The sequence below is a fragment of the Rhincodon typus genome, chromosome 17 (genome assembly GCF_021869965.1).
Source record: "Rhincodon typus isolate 14 chromosome 17, sRhiTyp1.1, whole genome shotgun sequence".
Taxonomy (NCBI): domain Eukaryota; kingdom Metazoa; phylum Chordata; class Chondrichthyes; order Orectolobiformes; family Rhincodontidae; genus Rhincodon; species Rhincodon typus.
Window position 1 is genome coordinate 28,386,664 of NC_063348.1, and position 12,924 is coordinate 28,399,587.

Below are 12,924 nucleotides of genomic sequence, written 5' to 3' on the forward strand. Positions count from 1 at the left end.
AAGAAAATAATATTCAAGCTCAGGCTTTTGGCAAAGATTTCAAACAAATCACTTCATTGGAGGTATTCAAAGTGACATATTCAGCTCCATTGCCCTTTTTTTTGATCGAACACACTATTTCAAACATCAGATTTTTTGATTACAGAGGGGGAAAGTGACAAAATTGTCTGAAAGAAAAATGTTTTGTCTGAATCGATAAGTTTGCTTGTTTTCTTGACAAATTGGTACGTTCTCGTTATTCAGGCTTAGTTATTTTCATAATTTCTTTTTGCTTCTCAATGACATTTCCTTGCTGTTTTCTTCACATCAGTTTCCATACTCACTACCTCTTCAATCCTAACATGTACCTATTTCATTTTTAGCCAATCACTTACATACAACACCAGGAGTGTATTGGCTAAGGTCTAGCTATCATAGAAAGTTATGTCAAGAATTGAATGAACAAATAATTGAAATTGTTAATGAAATTATAGCAAAAGTTGATGAAGAGAATGTGTTGGGTGTTGTCCATGTAAATTTTAAGAAAGTATTTGAGAATCTACCATGTAAACGATCAGGCAACAAATTTGGGAGTCATGAATGAACGGATCAACATTATGTTGGATTTAAAAAAATGACTGAAGAATAAAAGGATCAAATTGATAAATGGCTGGAGATGGTAGACCAGATTATTCACCCAACAGTTAGTTGTAGGATCACTTTTTAAAAATATATGAGTAACTTGGATATTGGAATACAAAATGAAATTTCTAAATTTGCCAGTTATATCAAACTGAATGCCAAACAGTGATGATGAGACCAATCAACAATCACAGATCACAGGCTGGTAGTATAGGTAAATAAATGATGAATGTGATGTAATGTAGGCACCTGTGTGATGGTACATAGAAGATCCCTTCGGCTCATTGAATCTGTACCACCAAAATGACGTTGAATCTATGCAAGTCCCAGCCACTTTCTAGCATTTGGCCCATAGCTGAATGTTCCTTTTGTTGGCAAGTTTAGAACTCTTCTCTCTTCATTACAATTTCCCATCTCTTGCTTCCCATTGCAGCTGGCCTCGCCCTCCCACCTTTGCAGAATGTCTGTCTCCCATCCATCCTCTTGTAGCTCAGCCCATCCCTCTTGCAGGCTCCTATCCCCATCATTTACACCCTCCCTCTCTCTTATCTCCCTTTGAATTCTTCTTCCCTCCTTTCCCCATTTTTGCATCTTCTCCATCTCTTCCCTCCCCCTTTACCTCCTCCCTCTCATTTCTTCCCCCTTCTTTGAATCCTCCCTGTCTCTTCCCACTTTTTCTGCTTGGAGCCTCCTTCTTTCTCCATTTCTCTTAGTCTGCCACTCACCCCTCAAACCTCGCAGTATCCCTGCCTTTCCTCCCCTACTCTCTTGCAGTCAGTACCAGCAGCCCCTTTGCAACCTCCCCAATCCCTCTTGCAACTTCAGAAACCCCAGTACCTTCTGTATTTCTCCTCATTGTAACACTAAGGTTTAGCAAAAGCAACCACCACCCCCACACCCCCACCCTCGACCCGCCCCTCCAGCACGGGAGAGACACGGGCTGCAATTGGAGGAGCAGCTTCTCTCACATTGTACTTATAGAGGTAACTTTTCTCCTTGGCATCCCAGACTTAAAGTTTCCTGTGCCTTGGTTTGGGGCCTTTGTAGGTATTCTTGAACATTGGTAACTCCTGTTCTTTAATGGACCCAGTGGAGTCTGCATGGGAGGAAACATGACCAAGGGCAGATTACAGCACCCAGAATGCAGCCTGGCTGTATATACCAGTGGCCACAGAAACTCGGACTGTCATTCCAGAATAATTGGATCGCAAGCGTGGGAATTTTGTGCCATCCACTGTGTGCTTGTTTGTGAGCATATTAAGGCCATTGAGAGAAGGGTGGTGCTACCCATACCCTGATGACATGGGCCTGATGATTATTGCCATATGCACACCTTTCTCCTTGGCACTAGCGCTTAGAGACAGTTTAGGAAACTGGGGTGAGCACAACAATTTTATCAAATTCACTTCATGTTGGACGTTCACTGGCATACTTCTAATATGAATTATCACATAACAATCAGGAGAAAAAACATTGACTGTCTTTTCTCATACTCAACACAATGGTACTGAAGCCTAGTTGCTGCAGTTGTAAGAAGTCATCTGATCAGAAAATACTTGGAATAGACCTTAAGCATTTATTCCGTCCAACTTATTGCTAGCCCAGTCAGTACTATTACATTTTATTTGTTAGCTTTATGGTTGGCTAGTAGTAGAAATTAACATTTTTGACAGGAGAAATGGATATTGTATTTCTTGGTAATTCCACATGTAATACAATTATTCTATTTGAGCTGAGAGAGAGGATTAAACTGTTTGTACGACAACGGTTCCATTTCATCTATAAAAATGTTAGATGATGAAGTGAGGACAGAGGAATTGAAAAGATTGTGAAATTTCATATAAAGAACCTTCATTTGTAATCCGTTGCAATCAGCAGCTATTGTTGCCCATGATTAAGTGCAACTGTTAGGCACAGAGCTACTTTTACATGCTTTAAATCTGAAAGGCAGACTATTGAGGGTTTTAAATAAAGTATCACCCAATTCTTTCCATGTAGGCTTTCGGGAGATCCACCATTTGTGGCCAACTCGGAAGAAAAACTTGCTGAGTTGGTAAACAAAGGAGAACTGCACTTTGATGATTCAATCTTGCAGGAAATTAGTGATGGTGGTAAGTGGAAGATTATAATTTTTGATCATCCTAATTTAGATTTTGATTAAAGTTTGCCGTAAAGTATAAATATGCTGCTGCAGGGAAGGTGATGGCCTCGTGTTATTAGACTATTAATCCAGAGACTGAGGTTGAGTTCTGGTGACCTGGGTTCAAATCCCACCATGGCAGATGCTGGAATTTGAAATCAATTTTAAAAATCTAGAATTAAGAGTCTGTTGATGACTGCGAAACCATTCCTGATTGTTGGAAAGGCCCATATGGTTTCACTAATGTCCTTTAGGGAAAGGAAACACCGCCCTTACCTGTTCTGGGCTACATGTGAATCCAGACCTGCAACAATGTGGTTGACCCTTAACTATCCTCTGGACAGTTAGGGATGGAAAATACATGCTGGCCTGACCAGAGATGCCCATATCCTGTGAATGAATTAGAAAGGAATATGGAGACTGGATATTATTATTTGTGAAGAAAAAGTGCAGGGGTGAAATTTTCAGTTTGCCGCCACTTAACCAAATCGTGGAAATGTGCAGTAGATTTTGAAATTTATTCGCATTGTACTTTTTTAAGGTTTTGTTTTGACTTTTAGAAACAGTTCAATTGTTCTGAGTTCACCAATGTTTTATTGTGCATGATTGGTTTCATAAACTTATTAAGAATTCGTTTCTACTCATCTCCCTCAAAAAGCAAAGGTGGTTGTGTCTATGACTGAACCAGACACACAATTTGTTCAGAATTATGTGTTTATGACTCCCTTGAAAGCAAGTTACTATGGTGACATTACGAATTTGTAGCAGTGGTAGCAATAAAGATCAAAGCTGTAAAAGTGTTACTTTTTAAAGAGAATTATCCAGATTTTTAAAAAAAAGTCCAATTTGAAAACCAACGGTTTTGTCAGGTTAGCAAAAATGTGACATGTCATCCTGTGCATATGCAACTATTCTTAGGGCATTCCCCTCCCTACAATCTGCTTTTGTATATTTTTAAAAATAGCACTGCTATGCTCCAGAGTGAGTAAAAGCAGGATTTATTGACCTTTTCTTCTCTCTGCTCTTCACAGCCAAAGATGTGTTGTCTCGTCTTTTAAAAGTGGATCCTGCCCATAGAATCACAGCCAATGAGCTTCTTGACAACCCATGGGTCACGGTAAATCTGTAACTAATTTAGTTTGAGAAACTGTACATAATTAAATATGGACAGCAGACAAAAGGGCTGCTCCTTCTAACTCTGAAATGTTTTTTTCACGAGGGTATTCAAGTACTTGTGTATTTCACATAGTTAATTTTGCCACATGAAACCAGATCACAGCTGTTTTGCAGCAGGATGAACCCATTCTCTGCTGCATTTTTTACTCCCAGATAAAGAATAGATCAGCTTCAGAATGCAAAAAAAGCTGGGATCATCTTACCAACAATGATGATCCAGTGGTTACTAATAGCTGGTAGTAATATTCCAAAGACCTGTTTGTGAATACTCAATTCAGTTTTAATCTTCCTACTTAAGAATGTAAATGCGTCTGAGGAGGTTCAAGGAAGGTTTACTGGATTGATACCTGGAATAAGTTGGTTGCCTTATAAAGATAGGTTGGATAGACTGGGCTTGATTCCACTGCTATGTAAAAGAGTGAGGGATGACTTCATTGAAGTGTGTAAGATCCTAATGCTCATGATAAGGTGGATGTGAAAATTATATTTCCTCTTATGGATAAGTCCAGAACTAGGACTAGTTTTAAAATTACGGGTAACTCTTCTAGGGCATAGATGTAGAAAAACATTTTCTGTCAGATGGCTAAGTAACTTTAGAACTTTCTGCCTCAAAGTCATGGAATTGGGGTCATTGAATATTTTCAATGCAGGGGAATTGAGGATATTTGGATAGATGGGTTTATGGAATTTCAAACACAAACAGATCAGCCAAGATTGTATCGAGTGGCAGAGCTGGCTCAAGAGGCCAAATGGTTTACACCTGCTCATATTTCATATGTTTGTATGACAGTGAAGTTAACTGATGGAAGTAGACTATGGAAAATAGTTTAGGTGCTCACATATTGCTGCTAAGGTAAACATAGTCCTTTGTGAAGACTACTTACATGGTGGAAAAACTCATCTGATTAACAGCAAATTATAGTCCAAGTATTTATTGAAGTATATCTATCTAAAATGTAGATAATAGCAGTTGTAAGTAACAACTTTACAATGCATTCACTCATTCTAATACATGCAATGGGTTTGCGTGATGTGCTTGATTTTATTCTTTTAAGCTAAACATACATAAAAAAATTCCTAATTAGGAGCACGAGAACATGAATAAATCAGTTGGTTATTCATATCTATATCACTTAATTTTTTAACACTAGGAACTCTCCATTCCAATTTCTTGCCCTTTCTCCATATCCCAAAACACACTTACATCCTAAATAAGTACTTAGCTTGTTTTTGAACCTCTTGGTTGATTCCACACATATGGCATTCTTAAAGCGGTCTTTTTAAACTTTTTTTTCCAATTTCGGTATTTTAAAAGCAGAAGTGTCCTTTTAGTATGTTTTTCTTAAAAACATACAATATCAGACATTGCATTCCTAAGACTTCCATGAAACTGAACCTGTGACCATTCTGGCATATACTTAAATTGTACACTTCTGTGTTCTTCTGGTTTCTCACTATTCACGGTAACTGCTATAGCTCACCGGAATTGGGAACTCTTCTTTTGCTCCTTGTTGGGTGCTTCCAACTATTGTATATGACATTGGCTTTTTGGGCCCAATGAATATTGTTTAACAGCCTTACAATATGAAAGTAACAGACTTTTTAATTACACAGTGAGAAGATAGTTAACATCAGTTGAAGAAAGACAGTTTTACAGCTCTTTGAATGGTACTAAGCTTTAAACATTTGAAGAAATATTAGGGTCATAAGATAGCTTAATGGTTACAGTACTGGACTAGCAGTGTAGCAGCTGAGAGTTCCAAATTCAAATTGGCAAATTATAAAATTCAATCTGACAATTCATGGGCTAACTAAAATATGCCCTCAAACATAGCAGTTGAATTAACCCTAATGGCAACTGTGAATGGCAATAAATCCTGCCTTCTTGAAGGCTGGCCTCACCAGAAAAAAGTGGACTTATAAAATAATCAAGGTGCCAAACACCTATTTTAAATGACACCCCATGCACTTGGAAAACAGTTAGTGCACATCTAGGGCATATTGACTGCACAAAGTCAGGTGATGTATCGCTGTCCCCAAGTTTAATTTATTTTTAAAATAAAGTGAATACTTTTCCCTGTCATTCCATGTATTTATTTCAAATTATCACAATTCAATTTTGTAAATAACAGTTAAGCCTTTCCTAATTGGAGATAGCTAAGTTCTATCTCTGTCAAATTTTTGTTTAGATACCAATGCATGTACTTTTTTGAAAATGACACTAAAAATATTGCATATCCAGAGCACAAGTATGTATCTGTAATAAAGGCTAGTACTTATGATCTAATATGCAATGAGGATGTGGCCTTTTCATAAATGAGAGAGCTATTAATGTGTTCCAAAATAGTTTTGTTATTCAATCTCAAAATGAAAAGAAAATGACAACTAGTCCGCTATGTTTGCAGGCAGTAAAAAGTTAAGGAATTTTTTTTGTGCTACATTTTACAGGTTTGCAATATTATGTATAGATCTCAAAACTTATCTAAGAGTGCTTAATTCATAAATCTACAAAGCATATTCACACAGTTCTTCAGCTATAAAATGTGTGTTTTAGTTTGCCATGTTGCTCAAATCTCTGAATATAGTTATACAGTCATTCTTGAACTTTAGGGTGATACTACAGCCATACAAAGACCACCAAATGTGCTTGAAATGATGAAACAGTGGAGAGATGACCTGGATGGAGATGAAGAAGAATCAAGTAAAAGTTCTGTATCAAGTGGTATTTTTCACAACTTGGAAACTAGCCAGGATGGTGAGGAGAGTTCTCCCAGCAGCAATGGCACATCAAATAGTTCCAGAGAAATTGACGTTGGTAGTAACCATCCTCGCTCTCCATCTAAACAGGTAAAATGTCATTAAAAATCAAGTCAAAAGTGAAATTCCGAGAGAAATGAAGTCATATATCCTCTTCCATGCCCTAGATAATTCTGAATAACTACGTAACTAGAGTGAAATTGAGCTGTATAATTTTGAGCAGGATTTTTAAGTCCTGATGCGGGCAGGAATAGAGAAGCTGGCAGGTGCTGAAAATAGCAGTCAGCTATTTGCATTGCCATTCCCAACACTCGCAATTTTCCTCAGGATAAGGGAAGGAGTGCTATAGACACCTTTTGGGAATAAGCCAATTAATGTTAATGATTGCATTGCTAGCTGCAAGGAGGTGACAACAAAGTGGATAACTAGGCATGTCCACACTATGTTATTAGATGGCCCCATAAAATAAAAACACAGCTGAGATGGGACACAAACATTGACATATTTCTATGGGATGTGTAAAGATTACAAGAGGGATGCTTTGTTAGTGCTCAGGCAGTAGAGGGGGTTGTTGTCCAACTTGCATTGCAATGATTTAGGTAAAAGTCAGGGTTCCAGAGGTTAAGCTGAGTTTAAGTAAGGCAGTACATGTTAATGTGAGCATGATTTTCGGATATTGGGTTCACTGGTAATAAGGAGTAATTTCATCAACACTGGAAACCATGTCCTGAGCATGAGAATGACAGAGGAGAGGGGCGAGGGGCAAGAAAGCAAAGAAGGCCATTTTCTTTGCAAGGGTTAAACAGAATGACATAACTGCAAGGGTTGCTAATGGAGTCACTGATGCCTTCTTTGCCTGAGTGGACAGTACATACAAATTCAAATAGATAAGCCCTCTCGGACGCAAAAGACAGTGAAGTTCACCTGCGTTGCTGGATTCTTCTCAATACAAGGTATCTTTGATCACCCCTGTGTTGCTAGCGAAGGACCAATTGACTGGCCAGTGTGATTCACCAATAGAAGGGCTTCCATCTCTTGAATATACAGCTGACCTGCAACTGCAGAAAAACTTCATGTACTCTGCTTTCTTGGATTCTAGGGGTGCTTCCTCTTTAAGTAACTCTGAGATGGAACTATCACACTGCTACAACTGAAGCTTCAGCTCTCAAAGACTACCATTGATCAGGATATTGATTTTTTTTTTGAAGATGCAATTCTAGTGCCATGTCTGATCAGGTGACACCCAACATACACTCCTTCAAAGGTTTCTGTTATTGGGTGGTCTGCCGTGCCCTCCATAGCAAAGCACATTTCGAGAGGTGTAGTTCTTAGAGGGTGAGAACCTGAAATAACCAGATCACCAGAGGGAGAAGAGGAAGGAGGTAGTCCAGAGTAGAGAGATGTCCTGAGTACCCTGCCTGCCCAGCGAGGGAGCTGAACCTAGCACAGGACTCTGCGATCTTGGCAGGATCCTATCAAGTTCACATAACCTGATCCAGGAACTTTTCAAGTTAGCTTTCCCATCCAAGGAGGATGAAATGATCTGGAACTCACTTTGATCTGCCTGTGAAAACCCATTCATTAAAGACAAAACCCCCTTTACTACCAGTGCATGATGCAAATCTGACTACAGGTTACACTATCCCCCTTCAATGACTTTTGATTCCCTTCAGCTTCCCTTCCTTTCTTCTCAGCCTTACCTTAAAACAAAAAAAGTGCAATTTCACAAGCCTAACATTATGGCCTGATTTTTTGTTGAGTCAGACCATGTCTAAAGGTATTTAATAATGCCTGGCAGGACACAATTCCAAGATTCTCACTCTCAATCCTGTTACCAGCAGTTATATGCTAAAGTCTGGGCAGCAAGCCAACATGCATCACTGGCATATTTACTGGCTCCATTGCGCAAGTGGACTGTTCAAATTGCCCCAAAAGTGTGATGTGGCCAAGCCATTTTGTCAGTAAAAGTAGTTCATGTCACTTCAGAAAAGTTGTGAACCAATAGGGTGGATCCTTAAACTTGAGTCGTGGACAAGAAAAATGGAAATTCAAAATTCTCATTATAAAACATTGACAGCTTAATAATAATTTAAGAAGAACAATAAATCAGAGCTATTCATATTACCAAGCTTTGTGTCAATTAACACAAAAGCAGTGAAAGAAAATCTTTGAAGAAACAGCAGGTTATTACAAGTAAAGCTTACCCGCTCTGCTGCTATATAAACATTTTTTGCCGAGGTCTAGGCTATTTATGGAGTGCAGACATGCATTTTCAGCCTATTTGTTGATGCAGTTGTGGTTTTGTGAGGGTTTGAGGCCCCAAATTATGAATAAAACTTGGCTGTTGTTCCAGTATGCTCGCTGGCCTTTCCATCTACCTGCCTCTGATTCTCCCTGTGATGAGCTTGGCCTGACTCCATTCAGCTTTGCCTCCCCAGAATGAAAATTTGGCAGACACAGACCTGCTTAACAATGTCAGAAGGATTCCTTCACAACAATCTAGTCCAATGTGTCAGTATTTATAATTTCTCCCAAAAGTTACAGAACATTGTATGCGCTCAGTGCATATCAGTGCAATGCTTCTGCATTCAGTCTGAATGCTGCTGTGTATGCATTTCTATGAGACTGCCCATCTTCTATACAGAAGAGCTAAAAATTATGAGCCTTTTGGAGAACTCCATTATTCTCAGCTAAGACCCTGCATTGCCTCGATGAAGTCTGATATTTCGGTACACGTCTATTGCTGGTCAAATAAAGCCTTTACCTTGCAATTTCTGAGGCTATGCATCTGCACATAGCTGAGAATGATTGTGTCAGTCCCTTTCCTCAGATGATTGCTCACAGATTCTCTACCATTTTGAACTAAACCGATACCTCATTCAGCACACCCTGACTTCATTCAGCACAATTAATGTTTGCATGAAGGCCTCCTCACTAATGCACTATTAAAGAGTATGCTTGCAGGCTAATTGCCAGTTTAGTATTTCCATCTGCTTGTTGAAATATAGCAATTTTTGCTGTGTTTTATCACCCGTGAGATTTCACTTTGTACTGAGAGATTTTGTATTTTCTAGACTGTTTCTCTTTTTTCACAAGTAGACTGGCTTTAATTATAGATGATTTAGTGAGGCAGCTATGTTACTATTGCAGCAACAAATAGAACATCAAACCAGTACTGTACTGTTTTCTGGCTCCAGCCAGTGATATTAACAACATCTCACATTGCACAGCACACAGATTTATTATGGCCGTCTGCTACACATCCTACAAGGGAAGGTTGGCAACTCAGCTCTGTTGAATCAAGACAAAATTCAGGAATCCTAGATTTTGCATTTATGATGTAAAGCTCCAATGACTGAGCACATGTCACTTTGAGACTCCCTACCACCAGCCTGGAACCTTTATCAGTCAAAAAAGATTGTGCTGTCTCTTACAACTGGTTCAGAGCCATAGATGGTACATCATGGAGGTCTTTAACCTCTCTCCTAGTGGCAGTTATTCTAAGAAAATTCGGCGCTAAACTTAATCCAGCCAGGCTGCCAAGTTACAGTCTAGCTATTATCTTATGATGCCAGTAATTAACCCGTGCACAGCCTCAAAACACAGTTATAACAAGATCAGTGCTGCTCTGAGGACCATCACTGAGAAAGAAATCAGAGCACTCACAAAATGCATGAATTGTTCTAGAGGAGCTTTGCAGTACACTCCTCTGTGCTTATTCCTATTTATGGTTATATGCTGCATGATTCTTAGCCATCATGTTGACCAGCTCTTAACACCACCTGTGAAGCAACAAGAAAAAGAGAAGGAGCATGGGAGAGGCCTGCCTTCATCTATCTGAGCTGCATTGAAGCATTGAAGAGTGCTTCAGCTCTTATATTTCCTCATAGTTATGTGAATTTACATAGGATTTGTTCATGATATTGAAGTGGGTGTATAATGGTATCCAAATGTGTGCCTGTGTATCTTTGGTAGCATGGGACATCAAAATCTTTATCTGAATCTTTTGCAGTGTCAATGCTCTTACAGTCTTGCTCTTTGGCACACTGTAACCTGTGCTATCTATTGCTGTGCCCAATTCTTCCTCTAACCTGACTGTAATTTAACCTTGATCCTGTTAACTGAGTTGATGTTTTTCATTATCTGATCAAGTGATAGTGTATCTTCAAAAACACTGTACTACGTAGCCCTGGATATTTTCTAATCTACTTGTTCAGACATGCAATTACACACCTCTGGGATAGGACTTGAACCTGGGTCTCCAGGGTCAGAGGTAGGGACACTACCAGTGCACGACAGAGCCACTTGTTACCACTGTGGTGTGAGTTAACATTGAAAACATCCACAGCTTGTCAAGCAAAGGCAAAGAGGCTTTGGTACAAAGAACGATTGTGTGCCTTCCCCTCCAATTTTGCCACTGGTCATGATATTCACTGTACTCTCTCCCTTGAAAACCAGAATATCTGTTGAAAGGTGGAGTGGGGACAGGGTGTACAAGCTCGCTTTTTCCTTACTTGTAGCCTCATGTTGTGTTATACCTTCTGCACAAAAGACTGGAATGTTGTGGAATGTTTGATAAATGAAGCTGTAATTGGTGCTGCTATAAGTAGAAAGCATTTTAGTTCTCTTACTGTCACTACACTGATAAGATAATTTATTTTACTTTCTGGCACGTAGCTGTGTTCTTGTGGTACTGGTTTAAGATATAACAAATATGTCAGTATTCACTGAGGAGAGGGACATGACGGATGTTGAGGTTAGGGATAGATGTTTGATTACTCTAGGTCAAGTCAGCATAAGGAGGGGGAAGTGTTGGGTATTCTAAAAGGCATTAGGGTGGACAAGTCCCCAGGTCCGGATGGGATCTATCCCAGGTTACTGAGGGAAGCGAGAGAGGAAATAGCTGGGGCCTTAACAGATATCTTTGCAGCATCCTTGAGCACGGGTGACGTCCCGGAGGACTGGAGAATTGCTAATGTTGTCCCCTTGTTTAAGAAGGGTAGCAAGGCTAATCCAGGAAATTATAGACCGATGAGCCTGACGTCAGTGGTGGGGAAGCTGCTGGAGAAGATACTGAGGGATAGGATCTATTTACATTTGGAAGAAAATGGGCTTATTAGTGATAGGCAGCATGGTTTTGTGCAGGGAAGGTCATGTCTTACCAACTTGATAGAATTCTTTGAGGAAGTGACGAAGTTGACAGATGAGGGAAGGGCTGTAGATGTCATATACATGGACTTCAGTAAGGCATTTGATAAGGTTCCCCATGGTAGGCTGATGGAAAAAGTGAAGTCGCATGGGATCCAGGGTGTACTCGCTAGATGGATAGAGAACTGGCTGGGCAACAGGAGACAGAGAGTTGTAGTGGAAGGGATTTTCTCAAAATGGAGAACTATGACCAGTGGTGTTCCACAGGGATCCGTGTTGGGACCACTGTTGGTTGTGATATACATAAATGATCTGGAGGAAGGTATAGATGGTCTGATTAGCCAGTTTGCAGATGACACTAAGATTGGCGGACTAGCAGATAGTGAAGGGGACTGTCGGAGAATGCAGCAGAATATAGATAGATTGGAGAGTTGGGTGAAGAAATGGCAGATGGAGTTCAATCCAGGCAAATGCGAGGTGATGCATTTTGGAAGATCCAATTCAAGAGCGAACTATACGGAAAAGCCCTGGGGAAAATTGATGCCCAGAGAGATCTGGGTGTTCAGGTCCATTGTACCCTGAAGGTGGCAACGCAGGTCGATAGAGTGGTCAAGAAAGCATACGGCATGCTTTCATTCATCGGACGGGGTATTGAGTACAAGAGTTGGCAGGTCATGTTACAGTTGTATAGGACTTTGGTTCGACCACATTTGGAATACTGCGTACAGTTCTGGTTGCCACATTACCCAAAGGATGTGGATGCTTTGGAGAGGGTGCAGAGGAGGTTCACCAGGATGTTGCCTGGTGTGGAGGGCACTAGCTACGAAGAGAGGTTGAGTAGATTAGGATTATTTACGTTAGAAAGACAGAAGTTGAGGGGGGACCTGATTGAGGCCTACAAAATCATGAGAGGTATAGACAGGGTGGATAGCAAGAAGCTTTTTCCCAGCGTGGGGGACTCAATTACTAGGGGTCATGATTTCAAGGTGAGAGGGGAAAAGTTTAAGGGAGATATGTGTGGAAAGTTCTTTACGCAGAGGGTGGTGGGTGCCTGGAACGCGTTGCCAGCAGAGGTGGTAGAG

General features: G+C 40.1%; 1 protein-coding gene across 6 annotated transcripts in view; it reads left to right on the plus strand.

The window, feature by feature from the left end:
* Nucleotides 1-12,924, plus strand: part of stk33 (serine/threonine kinase 33) — a 193,813-nt gene that overhangs the window by 149,524 nt on the left and 31,365 nt on the right. For all 6 annotated transcript variants that reach the window (XM_048607322.1, XM_048607326.1, XM_048607324.1 and 3 more), the window contains 3 exons: nucleotides 2,620-2,732; nucleotides 3,793-3,878; nucleotides 6,548-6,784. In XM_048607322.1, the coding sequence (XP_048463279.1) occupies nucleotides 2,620-2,732; nucleotides 3,793-3,878; nucleotides 6,548-6,784 (436 nt within the window). The remainder of the gene's footprint in view (nucleotides 1-2,619; nucleotides 2,733-3,792; nucleotides 3,879-6,547; nucleotides 6,785-12,924) is intronic.